Source organism: Centruroides sculpturatus, unplaced genomic scaffold (assembly GCF_000671375.1).
Source record: "Centruroides sculpturatus isolate CEXI.00-Female unplaced genomic scaffold, Cexi_2.0 scaffold288, whole genome shotgun sequence".
NCBI classification, from domain to species: domain Eukaryota; kingdom Metazoa; phylum Arthropoda; class Arachnida; order Scorpiones; family Buthidae; genus Centruroides; species Centruroides sculpturatus.
In genome coordinates this window covers 451,027-477,923 of record NW_019384547.1, presented here as the reverse complement: position 1 = coordinate 477,923, position 26,897 = coordinate 451,027, and the positions used below count along the sequence as shown (strand labels likewise).

At 30.8% G+C, this 26,897-nt stretch overlaps 2 protein-coding genes across 3 annotated transcripts; one reads left to right on the top strand and one right to left on the bottom strand.

The window, feature by feature from the left end:
* Positions 1-3,086: 3,086 nt before the first annotated feature.
* On the bottom strand, positions 3,087-6,753 carry LOC111623551. Of its 2 annotated transcripts, none has more exons than XM_023366166.1 (2): positions 6,668-6,753; positions 3,087-5,022 (listed from the first exon to the last, which is right to left on the bottom strand). In XM_023366166.1, exon 2 carries the CDS (start codon positions 4,731-4,733, stop codon positions 3,210-3,212), a length of 1,524 nt encoding a protein of 507 aa, XP_023221934.1. In that variant the 5' UTR covers positions 4,734-5,022; positions 6,668-6,753; the 3' UTR covers positions 3,087-3,209. The 2 variants fall into 2 exon arrangements, with proteins under 2 accessions (XP_023221934.1, XP_023221932.1); XM_023366164.1 differs by lacking the exon at positions 6,668-6,753 and adding an exon at positions 5,699-5,831.
* A 14,388-nt stretch (positions 6,754-21,141) lies between these two features.
* Positions 21,142-22,707, top strand: LOC111623532 (patched domain-containing protein 3-like). The gene is made up of 5 exons (XM_023366136.1): positions 21,142-21,153; positions 21,225-21,486; positions 21,604-22,245; positions 22,323-22,640; positions 22,688-22,707. The coding sequence occupies exons 1-5, from the start codon at positions 21,142-21,144 to the stop codon at positions 22,705-22,707; spliced, it is 1,254 nt and encodes a 417-aa protein (XP_023221904.1).
* The last annotated feature ends 4,190 nt before the right edge of the window (positions 22,708-26,897 follow it).

Here is a 26,897-nt window from a genome sequence, read left to right as displayed (position 1 = left end):
GATGATTTATTTATGATGGATTGGTCTTTTCTTCTCGTTATCATCATTTTTGATAATTTTTTATGACATAGATGGAAAAATAAATAATAGTGCATATAATTATTGGTATAAAGATTTAAATGATAGTTTTTTGATAATTCCTCATATAATGAATTCGTTTCTCTTTTTATATTGTCTTTCTATTTACAGGCTAGCTGTATTTCATTTTAAATAATTACTTGAGAGACTTGTTGTTAGTGTTGTATTATTGATACTAATATGTTTTTGTAGGTAAGGAATATTCTTATTAATAAATTATCATATCTATTTATTTATTGGTATTATTTTTCTTATTTTATTGACACGCGATCCCAAAATTTAAACATGAAATCTTATTTTTAACCTTAACCTAAAATTTAAATTAAATATTTATATATTTTTATATTATATACAGTAATTTATTATTGTATACTTTTGTCTGTGATTTAATGTTCGAAGTGTTTAAGTGTTTATAATAAATAAAATTTAGTCTATATATATTTTAGTTGGGGTTTTGTCTAAACTATTCTGATTATATTAGAAAACATACAATAAAAACTCTATATTTTTGGTATTGTTTGTCTTAAGCAGAGGAATTTGAAACACTTACTTATTTACTCTTGTTTAAGGAAGCAGCTTCACTTATGTGAAGATTTAAATATTATTATTGTTAATGGGAGATGTTTAAGAGATAAAGCCGGTGAATATTCTTTTATCTCTAAACGTGGTTGTTCTGTTATTGATTTGGTCATAGTTTCTTTGTTAATTTTGAAAAATGTTGTTTCTCTTACGTCGGATTGTTCTTGGCTTCATCGCCCGTTGATTTTACGACTGGCCTGTGGCAACGAAACGTATGTTTCTTTATAGAAAAGGCAGGGGATTAATAGAATATTTTGGGATGAATTTAAAAAGTATGAATTGAGTTTGGCTGTAAAAGAAATATGTGTTTCGAACAGTTTTTATTCAATAGAAGATCTGAGCAATTTTCTTTTTAATTTGGCTTGTATTGTACATTAAGTTCACATTTAATACTAGAAGACATAAGGATTGTTTTTCGTGGTTCGATTCAGATTGTAAGATGTTAATTTGTGCTAGGAATGAGGCATGGGGATAATTCAGGAAGAGCAATGATTCTAATGATTGTTTGCATTGCGAAAAAATTATATCCTGGTAAAATTCAGAATTGTTTTAGTAAAGCCAATAAGCTTTTCTAGAGTTATTTTCGACACGTTAAGAAGGTTTATCTTTATTTCATTCCTATTAGTCAGTGGTTTCATCACTTTTTAAATGTATTTGGTTGTTTGGATCCTTATTTTTAAGATATTTCGATTTTTAATCGTCGTGGGAATTGGTATGATAAAGTTTTCAGCAATGGATTTACTATAGGTGAACTTAATGATGTTTTGAAAAAATATAAGTCAGATAAAACTCTAGGTCTTCATGGGATCCCAATGGAATTTTGGAATATTAAAATGTTCGGACCACAGGTTTTAAGTCTTTTTTAAAAGTTTTTTTTTATTCTGAGAAAATACCGGTGTATCGGATAACAAGTATTTTCCGATTTTTAAGAATGGAAGAAGAGACGTACTGGTAATTATAAAGGAATCTGTGATTATCTTCTGTTTGGAAATTTTTTGTACTATTTTGTATGGAAGATTGACTCGATAGTTACGAACTAAAAATATATTGTATGAAATTTAGCAAGGATTCTGGTCTAGTCATTCTACATTGGATAACGTTATTTTGTACACGATTATTCAAAAAACTTTTTTAAGAAAACATAAGAGGACGTATGCCTCTTTGTTAGTTTATCTTCTGCGTTTGATAGGGTTTGTAGAAATTTGTTATGGTCAATGGTGTTGCGTTATGGTTTCAGGTATAAATTTGTATCTTTACTCGTTGCTTTATATGTAAACTACTCGTTTATGATGAGAGTTGATTGTAACTGCTCGCCGTTAATGTTTTCTAAGATTGTTTACCGTTTTCTTGAACAATCTTTTCGGTGTTATTAACCTTACCGGTGATTATACCAGGATTGTCACACCTTATTGTGAAATTAAAAATTTACGTATATTCAGCAAGCTACATTGATACCTATAAATACATAAATATATGCTTTTGAAAAATCCAAAAAGTAAATATTAAATTTTAATAACAAACATATAATAATAAAAAATTACAAAAAGATACTGTATTATTGACAGTAAAAAATTGTACTTACACAAAACAGATATATATTCAATGGGGATAATGACATCGCCTTTCTTTTAGGCCTATAATATTGTCAATATCTGCATTTGTGATACTACTCTTAATTATAAGAATGTTAGTTAAATCAGAATCATTTAATATATTTCTTTCAGCTGTTCTGATGTTTTTCATACACAAAAAGAATTGTCCACAACAGTACGTATTTCTCCACATGCCTAACAGTTATCTGGATAAAACAATTTTCTATAACCAATTACGTCATTACGACACCAAAGTGTATCCAGTGAAACAAGAATAATATTTACAACAAATCTTACCAAAAATGAAATAAAATGTACCTTAAAAATTTAGGGTGCATTGGACCGCATATAAACATTAAGTGGGCTGCGAGTTGGACATTTCTGCTTTATACATAATATAAGCTTAATGAAAACAATCGAAATTTTTATTGTTTACATTATATAAAATCTCGATTTTTTGTGTTTAAAAGTAGCGCAGAATATTTTAGAACTAAAACAATAAATTAACATAACAATATAAATCCGACAAAATATATACTGTGGAGTAACATACATATATAAAACACGGATCACACTCGGGAAAAAACGAGTGGATCAAATACTATCTCATACCGATCTGAAATTATTCCCCACAGATTAATTACCGATTTTTTACTGAAATTGAGTTTAAAATCACTGCCTTTTGAAATACATTATTAAGTACATTAAACTGGTATTTATCTTACCGTTTAAACAAATATACTAATTTCGTTTTTATTTATACTCACGGAATAGAAAAGAATTAAATTCCCTTTAAATTTTGCCATTAAAAACAACATTTGATTAAATTTTGCTTTATTTGACTGCAAAATTATTGTATATACAACACTGTATCGCCGAAATATAATCAACAAAAACAATTTCAAACAATAGAGTTATACTGTGTACTGTATACGAATACAATTATTTTACTTTAACAATTTAGTCTATCGATCTACTGATTCGCTGAAATTTGATGCGATGAAGTAAAGTTTCGTATTGCAACAACGATAGAATACAAGTGATGGATTCTCTTTCGCTGTTTGAACATTGCAAAGCAATTAATTGCTCGTCTTCGCTTAGATTTAATGATTTCCGGATGTTAGACATATTTAAATTATAATTTACATTCGTGAAACAATCATGCAAATAAAAAACCTTCCTATAGCACACGCCAATAAAATCAATGTTGGAATTAATTGAGCTCATTACATCAATGAAATTGATAATGCGTAAAACTGGTTCTCTGATATCGTTCAAATTATCCGAAAGTGCTTCGTGGAGCGAGAGAATAAGATAAATCTTACAATTATTCCCCAAACTCCAGTTCTTCACGATGTCACTTACGTAACTTTCTCGATCTTCGTTTTCGACTGCGGTCTGATGAAAACATAAATATAATTCTTTCAATTCGTACAATTTCAATAGCTCTTCAAAATAAATAAAATGTGCGCGATGATGTAATACTATTTTTGCAAGAGAACAAAATCGTTCCCAATTCTTCTTCAGTTTGATTTGTTTGTGAGCGCGAAGCATGAATTGAAGATCGAACATTTCATTCTCCATAGCTCTTAAGATCTTTTTGGGGAGAGGTTTATCCTTATAAAATCCAAATAAAAATAATAATTCCATATTTCCAATATGAGATAGAGATGAAAATTTCCGGATGTAAATGGATAAAGCTGAAAGAAATGCTCCAAATGTGCGATGGACAAAACGATAGTTAATTATATCATCGAATGGATGAAACGAATCGACAGTAAGAATGTCCAATCCAATGACGAAATTGCGTTCATCTTCTTTCGGAAATAAAGCCTTTAAATCTTGTGATGTGATAGAACACGACGATTTCTTTACCAAATCGAGTAGCAAATTTTCTCCCACGAAATATTTTCCTGTTTTAAACTTGCCTTTCTGATTAGTTTTTCTCACGTAACGTTCAGTTATAAGAGTAAATATTGTGAGATGTAAATCAGCCATTGTTTTGAGCTTTACTATTTCTCCATTCTTATGAAGGCAACACAACATATGCAGCATCAGAGGAGATTGAGCTATCTCTGCGTAGAACTCGTCTTCATTCAGTTTACGAAATATTTCGTTGGCTTTGCCCTCGTCGTCTTTAAAAATTATTTTAATGTATTTTTCCTGACATTCTCGAGTAAATCCTTCTATCGACAACCAGATCGTCATGTCCTCTCTAATTTCTTCCAGTACATGAGGTCTAGTAGTAACCAGGATTGTCATTTGAAGAGAAATTTCTAAAGATTCGTCTCTTAGAAATTTTATGACTTTAGATTTATGTGCAATTTCATCGAAACCATCCAAAATCACCAAAAAATTCAGTCGTGAATATTGTAGATCTTTGACTCTCGGGTCTGTACTCAGGCCATCCAGTATATAATCCTTTACGCTTCTATCGCCTAAGTCCCTTAAATTTATAGTAAAAATTAATGAAAAGTGTTGCATATATTCTGCGAATCGTACACAATTTTCTGGCACAGAGTAGATTTGCCATAACCGGGATCTCCTGTAATTAAAATAGTTGGACGCCCATCTGATTGTATGGAAAATATCTCATTCAGACGTATTTTCTCTCCGATTTTCCGTCCAAGATAATCCGTTTTTTCTACAGTCAATTCTACAAAGTAATCTTTTAGTGGAAAATCGTTCTCTTTATCTTCCCATAAATAAGATCTCATGAAGCGGAAATCAGTCATAGTTTTGTCCATCTTCTGACATCAATCGTCCACTGTTTCTGCAATTAAATGACAATAATAGTAATTAGTCAAAGGTCATGTTAGTAGGGTTTATCTTATTATAGTAGTAGAAATTACACAGAAATTTCATCTGTGTTTATATATAGAATAAAATAATAAATATAAAATAAGTTTTAAATATTTCAAAGTCTTTAGATGTTTATATATTTGTATATAAACAAACACCGTATTATTTTGATTATAAGTCACCTTCGAATTTAAGCTTAAGCCTAATTTTAAGTCTTAAAATTTGGAATAAAAAGAACGATTTAAATTATTAGAATTTCTTACAATGTAATGTTAAAACGATGTTTAACGCGAAAAAATTATTGAAAATTTCAGAAAAAATACATTATTTTTACATGTTTACGTAAATTAAAACGTTGAACAGAAATAAATTCATAATTATATTATCATTAAAATGAATGAATTAATTAATTACAGTTACAACTATAAAAAAATGATTGTAGTTTAAAGTTTCACAGATCGTAGGTATTTCTCATGTCATTTAAGTACTTAGATATTTAAACAAATAGAGGAGTAAGTGTATTTTAAAATACAAGAGGAAAAGTTATCATCGACCTATGAATACCACACCTCGGAGCTCGACCGAATTTATTTAATTCGCTAGTTATTCAATTTTGATATCTTGTTAATCAAAAAATATTAAGTTACCTTCGTTACGCAAGTTTTCCTTATTTAAATTTGCAGGAAGGATGTTAAAATGGAGAAAAAGAACTAGCAATGACCGAAAACTTTTGTTTTTCAAGATGGCTGCTGCAATTCGAATCGTACGAATTTGAATTTATCGAACGTTGCAATGCATCACGCCTTACGGGTCACGAGTTTACGTCATAGATTTAATATTTCAAGTATTTTAATTGCATTTTTTAAAGGAAAATTTATAACAATATATTTTTTTTTTCAAAATTACGATGCAAATTATAAGCTAGAACAAAGTCGATTAAAATGCTTCCTGGTTGGCTTTGTTCCTTACTCTTCTCGGAAATTCCCGTGTATTACGTCGTTGTTATAGACCTCCCCACTAATTCGGTTTTGTTTTGAAGCTGTTCGATACTCTTTTGAATTATAGCAATGCCAGTGAAGAATGTTTGATATACGAATCATCCATGAAGCTATGTTTAAGTGTCAAAAACCAAATCTTATTGTAGAATCAAAATTTTTTCAAATGAAGTAATTGCTATGTATCACTCCGCTAACGAAGGATTAACCGCAGCGAAGAAATTCGGCTGGGACCATGTCGTTATCGAGTGTGCTAGCGCCCGTTCAATAGCGTTTTGCTCTTGCAAAGCTGTACTTTGCGGCCGCTAACAACAACAATTTGCAGTCACTGCCTCTGTGTCGAAAGGGACACAGCGGTGTCGTCCTGAAGTAGCATCGAAGAGGTGCCCACCCTACAGTCACACATTCTTATAGTGTCTTACTTAACGACTTCTAATGTCGGCAAAAGGCGGCTTTGTGCCACTTAACACTGCGATATTAATATTGGTTTGACAATTTATTGTCTTTAGACACAAAAGGTTTAATTATAAATTTTATATTTGTGTTTTTACTATCTCTAAAAAGAGAACTACAAGTAGAAAAGTTTGGAAATGATACAAGAGTGGTTTTAAGCACACTTACGCAGACGGCCGGATAGCTGAGCGTTTAAGGTGGCAGCCTACCGCTCTGGAGGACCCATGATCAAAGGGATCTCCAGGAATTTTTCGGGGGGTGGTCCGTTCGGATATGTCGGACCTGTCCCTCATAACCCGGTCGCTCCATTGTGGGGCCTGGCTAAACCCATTGTGTGTCTGCTATAAGAGACTTCCTTAGTGCCCATAGGACGGAAAGAGTATTAAAAAAACACAAACCTATGCTTTATATTCTTTCATTTCTTTCAAGGCAATTTATATAAGCCACTGTCAGGTATTCGAAACTGTATGGAAACAAACATATATTGAATTAATCAAATTCTGTATAAAAGTACAGAAAATTTGAAACGAAAAACAAAGTTAGTAATTCATATAATTCATTTGATAATGTAATATTGTTTCGATATTATTATTACAGAAACAATAATAAAGACAAATCTTGCGTTTTTTAATTGTTTATTTAGGAATTTTTATTTTAGAATGCCATAAAGTGTTAGATTTCTAATGATTTCGTACAGTGGTTGATTGCCCGGGAGCACGCTTTCATATCACGTTGAACTTGAAAATTTAAATTTAAAAATTGTTAACTTTATGTAATTAATATGACATTTATAATTGCAGAATTGCTATATATTTAACAATAGATACACCACAAGTTACACGCTCCATCTAACCCAGTTTGGAGTGCAGTAATTTGTCCTAGGCGCCAGGTGAGTATTAATCCATCAATCGGCTCGAAATTTAGACCCAGAAATAGGTAAATGGACAACATCGATGAAGACATAAGAAAAAGTACGCACTATAAACGGTGTACGTGTGTTTGAAAAAAAGTGGTGGAAAGATAGAAAAACATTGAAGTCTTTGCTCCATGACCCAGCACAGGCTCTCCTGTATTAAAGGCAAACAAGAAGAGGTAGCAAAAATTTCATTATTTTAAGATCCGATGGTTTCATCAACACATTCTTATAAACACTGCTGATGATAATATTCACAATTGAACCACTATATCGTTTGTTCGTCGCATCGAATCGTCGCATATACATATCACGGTTCGTTTTAGTAAACGACGCCGTCACATAACACCAACACTGGTTCCTAAAATCTATCCCCTAGGTCTTTGCCACTCGATGTTTTCGAGTGACAAAGGCTAGTCAGCTCGCGTGATCTTAAATGTTAAGGGGAAAAATTCCTATTATGAGAAATTATCGAACACTTTGTTCCGTAATTTCTTACAATGTAATGTTAAAACCTTGTTTAATACGAAGAAATAAACAGAAATTTCACATAATTTCTCCTCTTCTACGTAAATTGAAATATTCAACACGAATAAATTCATTATATTATCATTTGAATGACAGAATTAATTATGACTAAATGATTATATTTTGAAGCTTCACAGAACGGAGTTATTTACAATAAACCCCTATAACGCCGGTTCCTATAACGCAAATTCCTATAACGCGGCGAAAAATTGCGACAGTATTTCTATAAAAATGCTAAAAGGAACGCGTAAAATGCGGTAAAACGTCATCGCCGACTCGTGTCGCGACAGGATTTGTCGAATCTCGACTAATAGTAGACAATCAGCCGAACTACTTACACCCTACAGAGAGTTTATACGAGTAAGTTGAGTTTACTCTCGGCTGTACAGTATTATTATCGTCTGTACAATACTAACTTAATTTATATTAACTTTATTATAATTATATATATACTTTCCGCCGTCTAGCGCCACGCTACGGAGAGTTTAGGCGAGTACGTTGAGTTTACTATCGTCTGTACTGTATGTAAATTAGGTACCGTAAGTCTAATACAGTACTGTAATTTTATACATTTCTTGTGAAAAACATTTCTTATTCAACGGCCATAAAATTAATTTCTATTAATGATGTCTCCAAATGTCAAAGAATTTTTCGCAGAAAAATAACTTAATAGAAATTGCGGCCGCCGTTTGGTGCGCTGCTCCGCGACGAAAACAAGCTTAAGCAATGGTGACGTCGAACGGTGCACACTGGGTAAGTAATCTTACAATTTTATGTTTATAGCATAGTTTATACGGATTATTCCCAAAAAAGTATATGTATTTTGGAAATGTTGAGTCAAATTCGACTAGAATCGAATAATTTCAAACAACTTTAGTCCGTAAACTGCTCACGTGCCGGGCTGTGATTGGCTAATGTATTTAAGGATTCCTACAACGTGAAATTCTTATAAAGTGGAACGTATTTACCGCGTTTTAGGAAGGGTCGACTGTATAATTTACATCGATAATTCCATTTAATTCTGATCTCTTTACATCATAATCCACTAGAATAATGACGTTGATACTAATGTGACGTTAATGTTAAATGCGATCTTACTAAACAAAACACGACGTTTATTAAATCAATTAAATTCAAACTACTTATTATAAACATTTCTCGAATAACTTTATTCAAAATTCTCTGTTATTGCGTGATATGGGTCAACTAAATTTACATAAATTTGAAAAAACTTTGAACAAAAGCGTCCTTACGCAGACAATTCAATATTAAATAAACCAGAAAACAAGGTTTCTTATTTTTTATCGTTACATATAACGAAACGTTTTTTCTAGATATATTTTTCACTCCACTTTTTCTTATTTTCGTTCGAAGCATCTAGTACATACAATAAAAGAACGGCTTTTGCTTCCTTTATGTATCCTTTGTTGTTTGTCGTCACCCCTCCTAAATTCAGAGAAAGGATTTTGTACGCGTATGTTACAGGATCGATATTGACAGGATACTTCATCCTTAATATTTCATTAATAGCATTATCGGAATTGTTTAGCAGATCAATAAAAGTGTTTTCTAAACACTTGCCATCTTCAATGTGGCACACGTTCGAATAAACAATGTTCTTTCCATCTACAGAAGCTGTGATATTTTTTACAACCTGATCTACAATTTCTATTTCGTCTAAGAATTGGTATGGAATGTCTTATCTATAAACTGTTTGGCATCAAAAACTTTACCTCTATCCGCAGTTAAGAGAGAATCGGTGTCGTCATTGGTTTGAATTCCAATCAGTCCAATTGATAATAAACCAGAAAGAATGACGGGAGCAATAACAAAATAAAGGGGATATCGACTAATTATTACACCAAGTTGACCAATTATACTGGATACGGTGTTTGTCAGACACGAACATTTCGTTTTCTTCGAAGTGTCGATTCTTCTTACCTAAAAAGTTTAAATAGAAATTACCTTAACATGCGCATTTGAATGCTTTGTTTAGTGGAGTGATTTTTACCTGTTTATTCATTGCTATCTTGAATTAAGATTCCTGAATTGTTTTAATAATATTCAGCGTAAGGTTTACGACGATCGATTATATCAGATTGAATGAAAAATCACCTTTCATTTTTAAAAATATTTTCCTCAAGTATTAAAAATTCTGAATAGAAAACCAGTCTATTGTAAACTGTAATTGCGCTGTGTGACGTCATATCGTCTTACTGTTCTAGGTCTCATTGGTTGACTGCGTGTGACGTTATGCAATTGAAGCTACTCTTTTTTAAATAGTTTCAGTTATTTTTTTCTGTCAAAAACGTTTTAACCGAGTGTTGCACATTTATATTAAAATAAAATTTACTAAAATATTATCTGATGTACGAATGTATGAAAAAACCTTTTAATTGAGGGGCCTCAAAGTTTTGTTTTTTAAATAAATATGCATACAAAATAATGTTCAAAGAACGGCTACTTTTTATTTTTCTTACTGTCCGCCTTTTAGAGGTTTGACTGTATTTCATATGATTAACAAAGAACAAACGATGGCTTTAATACTTTAAAAAGTAAAACTTATTTCCTGAATGAGTACTTTATACTTTGATGTGGGAAAAATACGGGATTTTTTTACTTAGGAAATGCTAAAAACCGTNCAACTTTTTAATTGAGGGGCCTCAAAGTTTTGTTTTTCAATAAACATGCATACAAAATAATCTTCAAAGAAAGGTACTTTTTTATTTTTGATATTGTCTGTCTTTTAGAGGTTTTACTGTATTTCATCTGATTAACAAAGAACAAACGATGGTTTCAATTCTTTAAAAAGTAAAACTTATTTCCTGAATAATTACTTTACTTTATTTGAATTTCCGTCGGATGAATATATTATTTTTTTTTTACAAATTAAGGACAAAGTCTTACTAAAAATACATATTTCAGACAATTACCATTTTTACTGTGTGCTAGAAGAAAGTACAGACAGCTGGACCTTCCATTTTAGGATACACAACTGCCTATATTTAAAAAGTTCCTTAAAAACACAAAAAAACCACTTAATATTAAAAAATTCTTCTTTAAAATCGAAATAGTAAATCTTACGACGTCTTGTTAGTTCATCCTTGTCTATTTGGGCTTCTGGAACACTCCGTGAAAATGGTAATCGTCTGAAATATATATTTTTAGAGCGATTTCGTCTTTAATTTGTAAAAAAAAAATAATTTACTTTATACTTTGATATTCAAGAAAAATACGGAATTTCTTCATGCGTGAATCATTTATCTGCGAGTTACATTTGTAAAAATTAAAGGTTAAAATGAATTTTATAATAAACTTTAAACGCTAATAACAAGTAATTTTATGAATTTTTACCTTGCTCGAGGTTACTACCTAATATCCGCTCTTCCTTCAACCTGTACCCACCAAAACTTATTACCGTTGATTTCCTTAATATACAAACTAATCTGCAAAATTTCATGCTTATAAGTGTAGATAGTTATAAAAATTAATAAAATCCTACGATGAGCTCGAGTTATTTTGTAAAACTATTGTCATTAAACAATAAATTTTAAAATGACATCGAGTAGCATTTGCTAAGTAAACAAATGAATAACAAAGGGTAATTTCTTGCTTCATCTGGAAGTCTATTGATATCTATCGGTCACGAAATTAGACTTATGGCACGAAAATAATATTCAAATTTATACAATTGAAACTTATATTTTATAAACTTATAACTTTTAAATAAACTACTTAATTATTCTACAGAACTATAAGTAATAAATGACTAAGAATGCGAATGCTTGTAATATTAAAATGAAAATAATAATAAAAAACGCAATATTTTACGTACCTATTCCAGTATTACAAGCTAAATTTCTACTGTTTTCTTAAAGACGTATGTTAATTGATAAACGAAAAATTGATCGTTATTACTGATAAATAAATTAATAACTATTTTACTTTTCCGGCTGTTATATACAACAGAGAGAAAGTACTGGAATCGGTCAACAAATGACCCCCTAAAATTTTTACATTTTTGGAATCAAAACGCCTTGAAACGTCGAGAAGTGCAAAAAAAAATCAGAGCTTATTTCTGTATGTATGCAAGTTAGTGTGTGTGAAAGACGTAATATTGTTCACCCTGTTTACAGGATAATAACTCACGTTTTTTGTCGAAAATTTCTGAAATTTTGCATAAAGGTATATTTATTAGGGGATTGGTGTTGTTAAGTTTCTGGTGTTAAAGGTCGAAAGAATTAGAAGATAAGGGGGGTCGTGTGTATTTCCGGTGGGGTCGAACTTAAAGACTATTTCGCTCGTCATTAGGATTTACAATTTTTAATAAAATCCATCGCTACCGTCAAAATTAACCCTTTTGCATTTTTATATTCATTACAATTATAAACGTTTGAATAATATAATATCATAACAAATGGCGCCAGAAAATGTTGCAAAGGAAGATAACCAACCAGTTTTTAGATTTTAATATTTAAATATTCAAAAGAGCCTGGCGGAAAAGTTCTATTTTCCATTATTGAAAACTAACGCGAGGAAAATTTTCTACTTCGTTGTTTTTAAATTGTCTTCTAGCAGAAACAGGACTTGTCCCTAATCGTATTTTATCACGCAAACTTGTTTTTAAATGGAAAATGTCTGCGTTTGAGTCTTAATTTAAGTTTCACTTTACTTATTATTTGTAAGAATTGTAGAATTGTATTTACTTTATAAATTAAAATAACGCTGTACCAACAAAACGATTATACATTTTTTAGTTCAAGAATAGAATCGGCATGTCTTTATTATTAATGAGAGTTTGAAAAAATTTAATTGTAATTTTTAATATACTTTAGAAACAGTCGATTTTTAATTAATACTTATTTCCATTATTTTTTACAAAACGTTTTAATTATTATAAAATGCTTCAGGTTCGATATTTTTAAGTTTTCCGTTAGGACAAGTTTCAAGCTTTGCATCTGCTCACAGAAGGAAGTTAGGACAATTGGAAAATTGCATTTTTAGTTTAAATCAAATAATTATTTATCAATCGTTTTTGAATTAAATTCTGCTTTATAAATGATATTTATTAAATTTACTTACAATAGAATAAAATTACAACAACCATATATTAATTTATATGAACCTGAGTACATTACAAGGGGTTAAAAATAAAAAAAATTACTGATATTATTTAAGAAGTAAACAATTTAGTAAAAATAACACGAAATAAAATGTATAATAATAATCAGTATTTGAAAAGCAAATTATAATAATAAAATGTTTCTAAGTTATTAACTTTACGAAACACTTGTCCTTACTAACTATAAATTTAACACAATGAAGAAATACATTTTCTCAAGTTTCCTGTACCTGCACAATCGGCTATTATACGTTCAGATATAATTTTCATAGCATTTCAAAAGAAAAATTAATTGTTTAACAGAATAATTTATATCCATTAGCAAATAATCTTCACAGAAACGTCGTTTTAATGCTACAATATATTTGAAAGTGCTTATTCTTTTTTAACAGAGACCAGCCTCCTTTTTTAATCTTCTTCGTTACTTTGTTAAATTTGAATTAGTCGCGCGACTGCGCAAAAAACGATATACAGGTAACCCCCGTATAACACGGCACTTCTATAGCACGGATTCGCTCTAACACGGTTCGAGAATTGGTACCATCCCCCGTATAACACGGTACTTTTATAGCACGGATTCACTCTGACACGGTTCGAGAATTGGGTAAAACCCTCGTACAACAGGAAATGTAATAAATTTTTACATACTTAAGTAATAATAGTTCACGAAAATTATTATTTTCGTGAACTATTAGTACTTAAGTATGTAAATTTTCTCTTCTCGCCTTCTGTCGATACACGTGGTCCTTCTCGAAACTTGTTTCAATGTTGCCAGATCGCGACGCTTCTGCTTCTGATGTTGCCGAATGTTTTTCCCTTATTCCATACTTGCTTTATTCTTCATAAGTGCTTAGCACCATATAAGGAAATTTATAAAGACCTTTTAACTAGAAGCAAGCAATCTAAAATTACATACATTTTGCAAAAGGTAAAGCATGGATCTGAAGATAATGCAGAAAAATGCTCAGAGGATAAGGATAACTTGCCAAAAAGAAAACGCTCTCGGTTAATTAATAGTGTTTTTAGTGATGACGAAGAAAACATTGTTTAATTTATATTAATATGTATCACTTAAAAAAATTTTAATGAAGATATTTATCTTAATTATGAAAATATACTAGCATGTTTTTTTAATTTTTGGAACCTAACCCTCCTTTTCGTATTAGTTCTTTGTTTCGTATAACACGGATTCGCATAACACGGCAATTTTTTGGAACGTAACTACCGTGTTATAAGGGGGTTACCTGTATATTTAATTAAATATTTCAATAGTGTAATTAATAGGTATTCACTCATAGCAAGCACACTGATTCAATACGTTATCCATCTAATTTTACAGCAATTTTAAAACCATTATCAACTTCATGTTTTATACAAAATTTTAAAAAAATGCATTTTTTCTACACGTTCAATTAACCTTACCAAATTTCATTACAATTTATGTCTACAAAACTCTTCACGACATAACCAAACTAAAAAAATGAAAAACAGGGAAAAGTTACGACTATATTTTAACATAAAATATAAAGCCTATTGTTTTCATAAATTATATTTGAAAAATATTCAATTTTGTAGTAAAATATTCTAGAGATAACACAGAGATAGTACACTAAACATGCAACGAAAGACTGTAGCATAGGGGTCCTTATCAGTTAATTCGCATAATTACACGGGAAACATCCAGCTACTATGTCATATCAAAAATTTTGCATATTCACGCAAATCAAATTTTACGTCATGTTCAACAGATTTTCGTATTTCGTCACACTTTTTATCAGATACTGCCATCTATCGAGAATACCAATTAACGCTCCGATTCCAGATTACCGGATGCGCCGCCATCTTAAAACCTAAGGTAACATTAACTGAAAAAACTTGTGGAAGTTACTTAAGAAGGCTACAAAGTCAAATACAGATAAATATTATATTTTATACAAAAACTATTTACAAGACTTCAAACGTTTATGTTTACAGAAAACACAATCCTGTAATTGGGGAAATGTTCTCAGCTTTATAAAAGATTATAAGAATGAATAATTAAATATGAGATTTTTTTGTCAGGAGCAAGCAGGTTTTCTATTTGGCCAATGTTGTCACGATCAAATATTTACATTAAACCTCCTGATACAGTTCAAATTGCAAAATAGAGAGATAAACTTTGTACTGCTTTCGTAGACTTTCAATCTGTCAATCATAAATTTTTATGGGCTCTACTAGAAAGTATGAACATAAATAAGCAGTTTCATGATCTTGTTATTAATATATATTCTAAAGCCACTGCAAAAGTGAAAAGATTATCTGAAACAACTCATTCATTCGGTGTCGACATAAAAGTTTTATAGGGTGAAATTTTGAGCTCACAGCTTTTTAATTTGTATGTTAATGGTGTGATATTTCGACTTACTAAATCTGGTGTCCCTGCACTTTCTCTCTCTGATCAAATTGAAATGCATCCATTAATGTATGCTTCAACGATAATTGTGTTCAAGAAGGGAGGTCGAGCGTATCCCATAGAAAGACGATTTCTTAATAAACGACCTTTGCACGTTGCATCAAATTATGTATACTTGAGAGTTTTATTTCCGTCTTCTTCAAAAGTTAACTGTTTCTACTTATATAAGAGTATTTCATTCGATGATTTCAACCGTCTTACACTATATGAGCAATCATTTACTAACATAAACTGGAAATCGTTTGTGCTTTATATTTTAGAAAAGTTTTCATGCTGTATAACAAAATTCCAGCGTACATGTTTCGATTAATGTTTGGAGTTTCTAGAATATCGGTAATTACAATAAGAGTAATAATTTTTCTTTGGATATGGCTCTTAAAATTAGACAATAAAAGCTAATTTAAAATAGCTTATCATAAACTTTACAGATTAAATTCAATGTCAAACGATTACACACATAATTGGACGTCGGCATAGGAAAATCTATTAGATCGACTTGGTTTTCCTTTTCTATTTCAGGTTCCTCGTTTGATAAATGTTATCATTCGTTAATTATGAAACTGTTCTGTTAACAAAGTAAAGATGTAACTGTTCTATTTTGTGATCTGAAAAAATTCCATTTAACAAATTTTTATTTGCAATTTTAATTTAATCGACATCTGAAATTAATTTTGTAATCAGTATGGCCCAAACCACTGCTACTTGTAGATTATTTTCTTATGGATATAAATTACTATGTTAAACGATTAATTGTTCATTTGAAATGTTGTGAAAATTATATCTTAACGTATAATAGCCGATTAACAATAGATCCTGAAAAAATATGTAGTGATTGTATTATGCAGGTACAGGAAACTTGCAAACATGTATTTCTTCATTGTGTTAAAGTTATACAGTTGTCCCTTGATAGTCCGGCGTTTTTTAATCCGACATGCTCAGTAGTCCGACACACCTCCCGTCAAGGTACCCGTCCCCGTTACGTGTCTGCTTGCACAGAAGCATGTCGCGACGTCAATCTCCCCACTCAATTCTTACACGATGACACACATTTCGCGTGTTTTCCGTGAGCAGTTCAGTTCGAACAGTTGGAGTAGGAAATATTGTAGACTACTACTAGCAAAACAATGCCAAATATGTAATCACTTTCAGTAATCCGGACACTTTTGGTAATCCGACGCCCCTTTGGTCCCATACCTGTCGGATTATCAAGAGATAGCTGTAGTTAGTTAGGACAAGTATTTCGTAAAGTTACTAACTTAGAGACATTTTGTTATTATAACTTGCTTTTCAAATACTCTTATTCTGCATTTTATTTCCTGTTATTTTTACTAAATTATTTACTTCTTAAATAATATCAGTAATTTTTGTTGCTTTTAAACAAACCCCTTGTAACGTACTTAGGTACATATAAATTAACACACGGTTCTTGTAATTTTATTCTATTGTAAGTAAATCTAATGAATAATTATTCGATTTAAACTAAATATGCAATTTCCCAATTGTCCTAACTTTCTTCTGTGAGCAGATGCAAACCTTGAAACTTGTCCAAACGGAAAACTTTAAAATATCGAACCTGAAGCATTTTATAATAATTAAAACGTTTTGTAAAAAATAATGGAAATAAGTATTAATTAAAAATCGACTGTTTCTAAAGTATATTAAAAATTACAATTAAATTTTTTCAAACTCTCATTAATAATAAAGACATGCCGATTCTATTCTTGAACTAAAAAATGTATAATCGTTTTGTTGGTACAGCATTATTTTAATTTATAAAGTAAATATTTTCTTTGAAATAAATATATTTTAAAAATGCTCTGTTTAAACAGAGAAATTTTCTACAATTCTTACGAATAATAATTAAAGTGAAAGATGATTTACGACTAAAATGCAGCCATTTTCGATTTCAAAACGAGTTTGCGTGATAAAACACGATTAGGGAAAATCAAGTCCTGTTTCTACTAGAAGACAATTTAAAAACAATGAAGTAGAAAATTTTCCTCACGTTAGTTTTCAATAATGTAAAAGTTTTGGAGGTTCTTGTTTGCCTCATCGGCATACGTTTCCTCTGTTATGTATAACTGCAGAAATACGAAAAATCGGGAAAAATTTAGTTATATGTAAATAATTTAGAGTTTTATCCTTCACTTGTATAACTAACTTGAATCGTTATTTAAAAATAAAAATTGAAATGACACTTAACTTCAAAACAGGTTTTTAGCGTGCCAAACCATAAATTAAAAGTTACATTTGAAAAGGAGGAAATAATTCTATACTGGAAAACTTTCTTTTGATAGAGGAGAATAATACTTTCTCCATGTTTAAATAAAGGAGTTTAAAATAGTAAACGTTCGATTAAAAATTTATAAAGTTAATATTGAGGCATGCATATTCTAAAACGTTCAGTATACAAATAAATGCTTATTATTGCATAAAAAATTGTAAATGTTAGACGATAGAATTTGTTTGTTTGTGACTATGATAAATGCAACGTAATTATGCAATAAATCCAGTGCTGTGTGTCCACTGAACATTATCGCAGTTAATACAACTTTCTACCCAATTTTCGTACGATAATTATATAAAAACCATCGAATAGTTATTGTGACGTCGTCCTAATTCCATGCTGCAATTTTATTCATATTTCATATTAGCGAATTTACTTACAAAACGAGTAGTGATATAAATTATTGAAATTATTAAAGCTCGAGATGACGCGAGTATTACACACCTTATGTATTTTAGTATCAAAGTATCAGGTCCAAATATCATACGGATCAGTTTTACCAAAAATTACGCTTCATATAAAAAGTCAGCATCTTACAATTAAAACAGCTTGACTTTCGGTTCAAATCCGAAGTATTTGAATAGTTATCAAAGGCTTTAGTCCCCTAATCCGTCAGCACGTGGAAAGAAGGACAACAGTGGAATATGCAGGCTTGAAATTTAAATCTCAGCCAAATAACATTTATTTTTCTAAAAATTAATTCTGTGATTAATTTTAAACTAATTATAAATTATCGTACGAACGGAATTAAGAATATAAAGGTGTTATTAAAATGGCATTTAATAAGAGTTCGAGGAAAAACCTTTTAAAATTTAATGCCATAAAAAACATTGCGTGGAAGGTTACCACGAAACTACGTCATCTACGAGTAATTTTATTGTTGCTGAACACAGTATAAGTTCCACTTGAGAGAGTCACACACGTGTGTAGAATGCTATTGTTTTAATTCTTTGTAATACCGGTAGTAAAATTATTCGGTAAGTAATAATTAATATATCGATTGCTATATATTTAAATTAATATTTTACATGAAAAAATATATATCGAGTAGTAATATAATAGACTTTCTTTAGTGTAATTAGTGTGATATTGTTCGATATTTACTTGTTTTTGTGCTATAACTGCGGAAAAACCTCAAGTCCGCACCTAATGAGGCAATTATTTTCGCTTTGACGTTGTTGTAGGGTTAGTATGCCTGAAGAGAGAAAATAGTTAACCCTTTATCAGGGATGACCAAGTGGCACTCTACTATGCGGGTGGTGTGGTAGGAGGCAGAAAATACAAAAGTTTCTTACAAAACCATTTATTAATACAAAAGTTTCTTACACGGATAAAAAGAGTATTTGCTGGATGAAAAAAACATTTATCAAATGTCCCGAACGTCGAATGTACTGATTTTCTATGCAAGTTTCGTCCGTCGGGCGACCCCGGGGCAGCGACGAGTTAATGGCTGATGGAGATTTCCTAGTACACGCCGAAACTTCGTCGAACTCATTTCTTTTGACGACGACACTCGGAGGAATGAGGTGACTAAAATGAAAATATCCGCTGCATGTCTTTGTACTTCTGAGTTTTTATATAATTTTTATCCTTATATATAATATCAATTGTTAGATTCCTCTTTTCTGCTCCTTCAATTTGTCACTAACCAAAATTGAGATCAGTTCTAAAATCAAGAGTCATAGGGATAGTCTAGCATCATCTCGACTCTGACCGAGATTACCGACAGAATTAAGACACTTGCGCTACTACTGTACTTTCTATTGTCAATCACTTTTATTGAGTTCTAAAATTATAAACAGTTCCCTTTTTCTACTATTTTTGTTTATTAATTTCTTCTCTTTTTTTCGGTTGTACAGTACATGAAAAAGGTTATAAAAGTTCGGGTGCACAGCCGGAGAGATGTATCATTATAATTAAAAAAAATTGTTTAAGCAAAGTAGTAAATTTTTCAAGATTGCCTTTGTTATTATAACTTTTCAAAGACTGATAACGGTCGTTATTATTAATAGAATTCTCTTGCTTCAATCGTGAAAAGAATGCACAATGATAAATATCTCCACCTTATTTTTTCAAATGTCTACTACCGAATTGACTTTTTTCATCGAAAAAACACATGCGATACGAACGGGAAATAATTAAAGTTTTGAGAACTTTTTTATTAAATTAAAATAAAAAATAATACAATATTAGAAACTATATCAAGAATAAAAATATATTTTTTTAATATTTAAAACTGTGATTCACAAACAAATGGTCCACGTGTAAATAAAATTCGTTTGTTCTCATGAATGAAAGAGAATTAAACAACGAATCGACAGTAAACAAATTATTGAACAAATAATAACCACATTTAAAAATAAGTAAAGCCTTCAACTGTTTTGTTCCACCATGTTTCATATTAGACAGTATAAATAAAGTGAAACTTCTGAAACCAGGACAATGAGAAAAATAATTGCTCAAAAAGCGATATTTTTCAGGCGGTTTACCTCAAAACAAATTTCATATACGAGTATTTCAAATAGTAATTTTTTCAATTTAAACCCTACAATAACGAACTGGAATATTTTCGGCGCCTCAAATTTTTAAAACTTGCAAAATTCATGGATTTCGCAACTAATATCCGTTTACCCTTCAGTAGTTTCATGATTTTACGTATACAGCATGCTCACAAATTGCTACAGTGATGCAGCAATCCCCGAAAGAGAAAAACGACATTTCTCAGTGTGGGTGTTCCACTGTACTAAACACGTTTTTTTCAAGATTCGTAATCATTTATTTAGTTTTTGTTTAACTTAACTTAATATAACATATTATAATATTACATAACACAGCATCATATAACCTAACCTAGCTTTACCTACCCTAATCTAACTTTAACTAATGTGTATATGCTGAAAATAGCTTCATAGTCTGCTCAAGAGAAATAATTTTGCCATTGTTGTAGTCTCATAGCTGAACCCAAATATTTCAACATTATGTATAAATGTTATATTTGACAAATGGTATATTACTTTTCACCAAATCAGAAATATAAGTTGGAATTTGATGACAAAAGAAGTTTCTGCTGGAAAAATAACAGAAACTACTTAAAGATTTGCTTGAATTGAAAAATTTCAACACAGTCAACCAATGAAGCATTCCACAAATAGATGATATCACGTCATACAGAACAAATGCAATTTATAGAAGGGTAAACTTACTCGAAAATTTTAACACTATGTTGATTTACTTTTCAAGGTAAACAGTACTTCATTCGATCTGATAGGGCTCGCCGTCGTGAAGCAGTTTCCGTGAATATTGCAAAGGCAGTTCAGAATTTTTTAACTTCAAGATAACAATGAATAAACAGGTAGAAATCATTTCACCTACACTAAACGTTTGAAATACGGATGTAAAGTAATTTCTATTTAAATTTTTTAGGTAAGAAGGATCGACACTTCGAAGAAAACAAAATGTTCGTGTCTGACAAACAGCGTATCCAATGTAATTGGTCGACTTGGTGTAATAATTAGTCGATATCCCCTCTATTTTGTCATTGTTCCTGTCATTCTCTCCGGTTTATTATCAATCGGACTTATCAAAATTCAAACCAATGACGACACCGATTTTCTCTTAACTGCAGACAGGGGCAAATATTTTGATGCCAAACAGTTTATAGATAAGACATTCCATACCGATTCAGGTAGCTTCGATTTTTTACGACTTACTAAACGCCCGCTTTTTCCAATGATCTACATAGTAAATGACAGAGAAGGAAACATTTTACGCAAAGAATTTTTAGACGAAATATAAATTGTAGATCAGGTTGTAAAAAATACCACAGCTTTTGTAGATGGAAAGAATATTGCTTACTCGGATGTGTGCAATAGTGTAGACGGCAAGTGTTCAGAAAATACTCTCATTGATCTGCTAAACAACTCCGAAAATACTATTCATGAAATATTAAAAATGAAGTATCCCGTTAATATGGATCCTGTAACATACGCGTACAAAATCCTTTGTTCGAATTTAGGAGGGGTGACGACAGACGACAAAGGATACATAATTGAAGCAAAAGCCGTTCGTTTAATGTATCCGACAGACGAATTGAATGCAAGTAAGAAGCTGTGGAATGAAGAATGGAAAAAAGCAGTTTACAACAAGTTAAGAGATTATACTTTCGAGCATATTAAAACATTTCCTGAACCAATCGAGTCTTCCATTTCTGAACTAAAACGCATTTCACAGGAATTAGTGTCTTTGATTAGCGTGGCTGTGGTCGTCGTTGCTATTTTCTCCATGGTGACGAATATGACTAACAATTGGGTAAAATCTAAACCCTGGTTAGGCGTAGCTAGTGTCGTGTCCGCCGGTTTGGCTGTAGCCACGACGTTTGGTTTATTATCCGCCTGTGGAGTAGCAAATCTTAGGTGGAACGTCACCCTTCCTTTCATGATTCTTGGTAAGCTAAACCATAATATACTTGCAAATACTGATAAATTTTGCTTTATCTATTTTTATTACTTTGATATATTAAAGCTACGGAAGTGGACGACTCGTTTGTCGTATTGGCTTGTTGGAAGGTGACAGACTGCAGTGACAGCGTGGAAAAGCGAATGGAACAGACGTATCGCAACGCTGCAGTGTCCATCACCATAACGTCTCTAACGAATTTCTTCGCCTATTGCATTGCCATGACGTCACCATTTCCGGGTATTAGAATATTCTGTTTGTATGCTGCAACGTGCATCTTCTTCAGTTATTTCTTTCAGTTATTATTTTTCGGCGGATGTCTAGCATTAAGTGGATACAGAGAAGAGAAGGGTCTTCATCCTTTCACATTTAAATCAGCTTTTGGTAAAAATTTTAAACTTATTAACGTGTATTAGTTATTTTGTTTATAGATTTTTTAATAATAGTTTAAGTTTAAACTCTATTGTCCTAAACATATATTTTAATGACAGGGCATTTCTCTTCAAAGATAGAGACTTTCTTAAATAGATTATAATTATTGATGACTTTGTTGAAAATTGGAAATTATGAAAATAGTTAACATTATGTTTTAATTGTTTTAATTATAACTTTTTTTATTTATTTTTTAACTGCGGAAACGTAATAACTAAAAGTTATTTAATTTTGAACGTTATGATTTTTTAGTAAATGTGACAACATACAGAAAACAATTGATTTTCATAATACGTACTTTTTGGTTCTGTTATACGTTGTATATAACAAAGGAATAGCATGGCCATCGATAGATCGAAAAACGACATTATAAAATGTTTATACTTTTCGACTCAGGAAACTTTGAAACGTGGAGCAATGCAAAAAAGTCGAGTTGTTTTTTATATATGGTTGACAGCGTATGTTAGGAAAGGATTATTTTAATATTATTTGAAACTGACAACTCCCGTTCTTTCTGACGAAAATGTTTTAAATATTGTAAAAAGGTTTAAGTATTTGAAGGATTGATGGCAGTAATTTTTTATTAGAGGTCTAGGGGTGAGGAAATTGATGAATTCATACAGCATGTCTGGAGTTGTTCGTGCTTAAAGACGAATTTAGTCGTTATTATAATGTACAATATTTTTATAAAACTTTTTCCTACACTAAAAATTCAGCTTTTCTTCACTTTATAATAATTAATGATAAAAAAATTTTATAACAAAAAATAATAACAGAGCGCGTTACGTTTATTTTTAAATGATACCGAAAAAGTTAAGCAACTCGTTGCCGGATTTTTTTATAGTTTTCACTATGAATGTTGCATTTTAATTAATGATGTTATTTAAATAGAACAGAAAGCATAGTAAAGTAAGAAAACGAAAAATTTTTGCAGCCCTTACACTCTTTACATCTGTCATTTATCAGTATAACAAGACAGAGAAGGCGTATTCTAATGTCATGTATTTAATGTTATCGTTTTCATGCGTTCGTTTCTGCCTAAAATAAATACAACAGGACAGGTGTTTGTTTCATTTAAACGATGAGTCAATAGACTATCTAAACTAATCTGGTCTCATCTTATGTTCTGGATTGTGAAAAGATTTAGTAACAGAATCCCAAACAACTGTCAAAGTACGTATCAAAAAATGATATAAAACTTCATATAAAATCTGTATTATTAAATTTTTACAATTAAGACTAAGTCAATAACGCGTGTAGTTTGAGTAGAACTAAGAGAAAATTCGGTTTTCTTATCACCATTTGTACTGTTTGAATTTATATTTCGAGAATGTTGCCAGAAATTTGTTTTCATCCTCTGCTAGATTGTGAGATCCAGTAATCGACAACTTTCAAAGAGGCTTTTGTTACAGTGAACAATGGATACAGGCGTACAATTTTTTTGTTTATAAATCAAACACTATATTATAATATACCGGAAATGTTAGAAGTACGAAAGAATCTAATAATCTTAATGTTTCTCGTTATTTTTGCTCATCTATATAGTTTTCTATATAGTGTTTTGAAAAATTTCGCTTCATGATTCGAAATTCATTTACATAATTTTTAATTCAAAATTTTCATTTCATTACTATATTTATATTCTAAAAAGATATATAGTGAATATGAAGAATATGTAGGACTAGATACTATTAAATCTTTAATTTACAGTTGTCATTATAACGAATATTCGTAACTAATGTGATATTCAACGTTCAATATTATAGGTTTTCAATTATTTTTATTTCTATGTTAAGTTATTGCTGTTATACTTTTTTGCTCCGATATTGGTTACTTATCCTTGTTTAGAAATAAGAATCGTTATAATAGTGTAGTTTCTGATTAGCAAAGGGAGAAAATCTGAGTCGAAAAGATTTTGCTAATCAGAAACTACACCAGGAAAAAAAGGCTACGTCCTATGTGGCAGCATTCAGCGACCGCGTACGTAAACGCGCTTCCAAGCGAAGCGGACAAACCGGTTCAAGCAAATGGTGTGTCCTACAGTGGCTAGAAAATATAGTGTCGAAAGCGCTTATATTCCTCCATTATAACCGTTCGGTCCATACATCGAGGTTAGTGACGTCACAGACAAGGTGGCGCTGATGTCAATCGTAGTGCTACTTTCGCTTTGGCTACGTGATATTCTTACTTACAAGAACATCGAAAGCGATTAAATTTGTGCTTGTAAAGTGAATAAATCCTTAGGAAATGGCTGAACAGAAACTTTACTGACTTGTGTATTTCTAATTTATAGATATTACTCTACTGTAATTTTTAATTCTTTTATTTTTGTCGAAAAGGGTGAGAAATCTACATGCATATTAATCTGTAATTTTTTAAGAGAGATTTTTCAAATATAAAGTGTATATGCATGGGTACTTGGCAGTAGACTAATAATCGTTTATTTGTACATACTTAATTTTGTAATTTTATATTGGGACAATAAAGTAACATTCTGCCTTTATATTTTATATACTGTGTAGAATTTAATTGTAATTTTAATATTGCTTTATACTATGTCACATAATACTGTGAACAGTATACAGTATTATGTAACTGATGGCATTTGCTTAATAAATTCTATTTTAGGCCCTCACAGTGGAAGAGGTTCACAAAGCCATATAAAACTTACATTTTATTATTAAAAATATGATAAATTCTGTATTTTTTTAGTAAATATGAATAAACCTTGTTGTTAATAAGGTAATAACAAGAGTAGATTACTCTTGTACTCTAAATAATACTTGTTTGTACAGCACTCAACAGCTGTAATGTAAAAATAGACAATACAGTGTAGGCTATTTGATTTAATAAGAATCTTAATTAGCTTTAATAAAATGAATTCCTTCATAAATGTTAATAAAGTAATACTATATAATAATTGATTGCTAGTGATATGATTTATTATCGATCTAAATTCTTTTACTTGGCTACAGCACATTTACTATGCTTAAAAATCCCACTTAAAACCAATATAAACATAGGATGATACAGCCAGTGTAGCACAACGATTGACAGCAGCGCCTCTTGCGGCAACCTCCAATATAGGGACAGAAAATAAGCTCGATTTCGACACTATATTTTCTAGCCACTGTAGTGTGTCCGTAGAAACAACGTTTAGCGTGTAGCGACAACCAGATGACGCTTCTACACACGCGTGCAGGAAGCAGCTACCAAGCCAGGTTGATAGCCACTTCCACTGCTCGCGCGTCCAACGAAGAAAAAGGCTGATTTTAAGATGAATGTAAACAGAATGACAAATAAATTGTGTATATATGCTGTAGGTACTTTCATTAATAAACTTTTATGTAATTTAATAATTTCTTATTTTGTTGAAAAAAAATAAAATTTTTTAAAATTTATTATTCTATAAACATTCTTTATATTTTTTTGTATCTAGTTAGTGACAACAATTAACTGTTGAATTTACCGTTTTAATCCTTTTCATATTTTTTTTTTGATTCTGATGAAACCGTGTTGTTGTTATTAAGCTGTTTCTTTGCAGACACACTAAGGTGACATATATCAACACTTGGCAACTTATTGACTATTTATTCAGTTGGGACGCCTTTTACATTACGCGTTTCGGGCATTGGCCCCTCTTCAGCCAACTAGACATAAAAAATAAAACATAAGAAAATTTGTACAAAAATACGCGAGTAGATAAACTGTTTTTTTAAAAAAATTTTTTAAAAACATACCATAAAACACAAACCACTATTGTACAGATGTCGAACAGGATGGACAATTTCATATTTCATATACAACTTGGATAACAAACAAGGTCGACGATAATCATTGGAGAACAAACAGGGTCGTAGATAGCAGCTTGACTACTGGGCTTTTAAATATGGCTTTCTTATAATTTACACAAAATTCAAATAAATAGATTGACAATTACAACATATCTTAACAATATTTGTTTTTACCTGTGGTTGATATTCGCATATTACACCGAAATTCATTCGATATTAGTTGTCGCCCTTTCTTTCCGAACAAAATTTCACAAAGTCATCTTAGCAATATTATCCAAACTGCCAATTTACATAGAACATACTTAAAGCAATTACATTAATTGTACAAACTAGTAATTATTATTTGTATTACTTACAATTCATAAAGACATACGATTTAAGTTGTAGCTTTTGGTTAAACCGCTCCTGTGTGCAA

Coding starts and splice junctions, on each gene's coding strand:
- LOC111623551 (XM_023366166.1), bottom strand. CDS start 4,733: ATGCAACACTTTTCATTAATTTTTACTATAAATTTAAGGGACTTAGGC.
- LOC111623532 (XM_023366136.1), top strand. Junction 21,487..21,603: donor GACATTCCATACCGATTCAG/GTAGCTTCGATT, acceptor TATAAATTGTAG/ATCAGGTTGTAAAAAATACC. Junction 22,246..22,322: donor CCTTCCTTTCATGATTCTTG/GTAAGCTAAACC, acceptor GATATATTAAAG/CTACGGAAGTGGACGACTCG.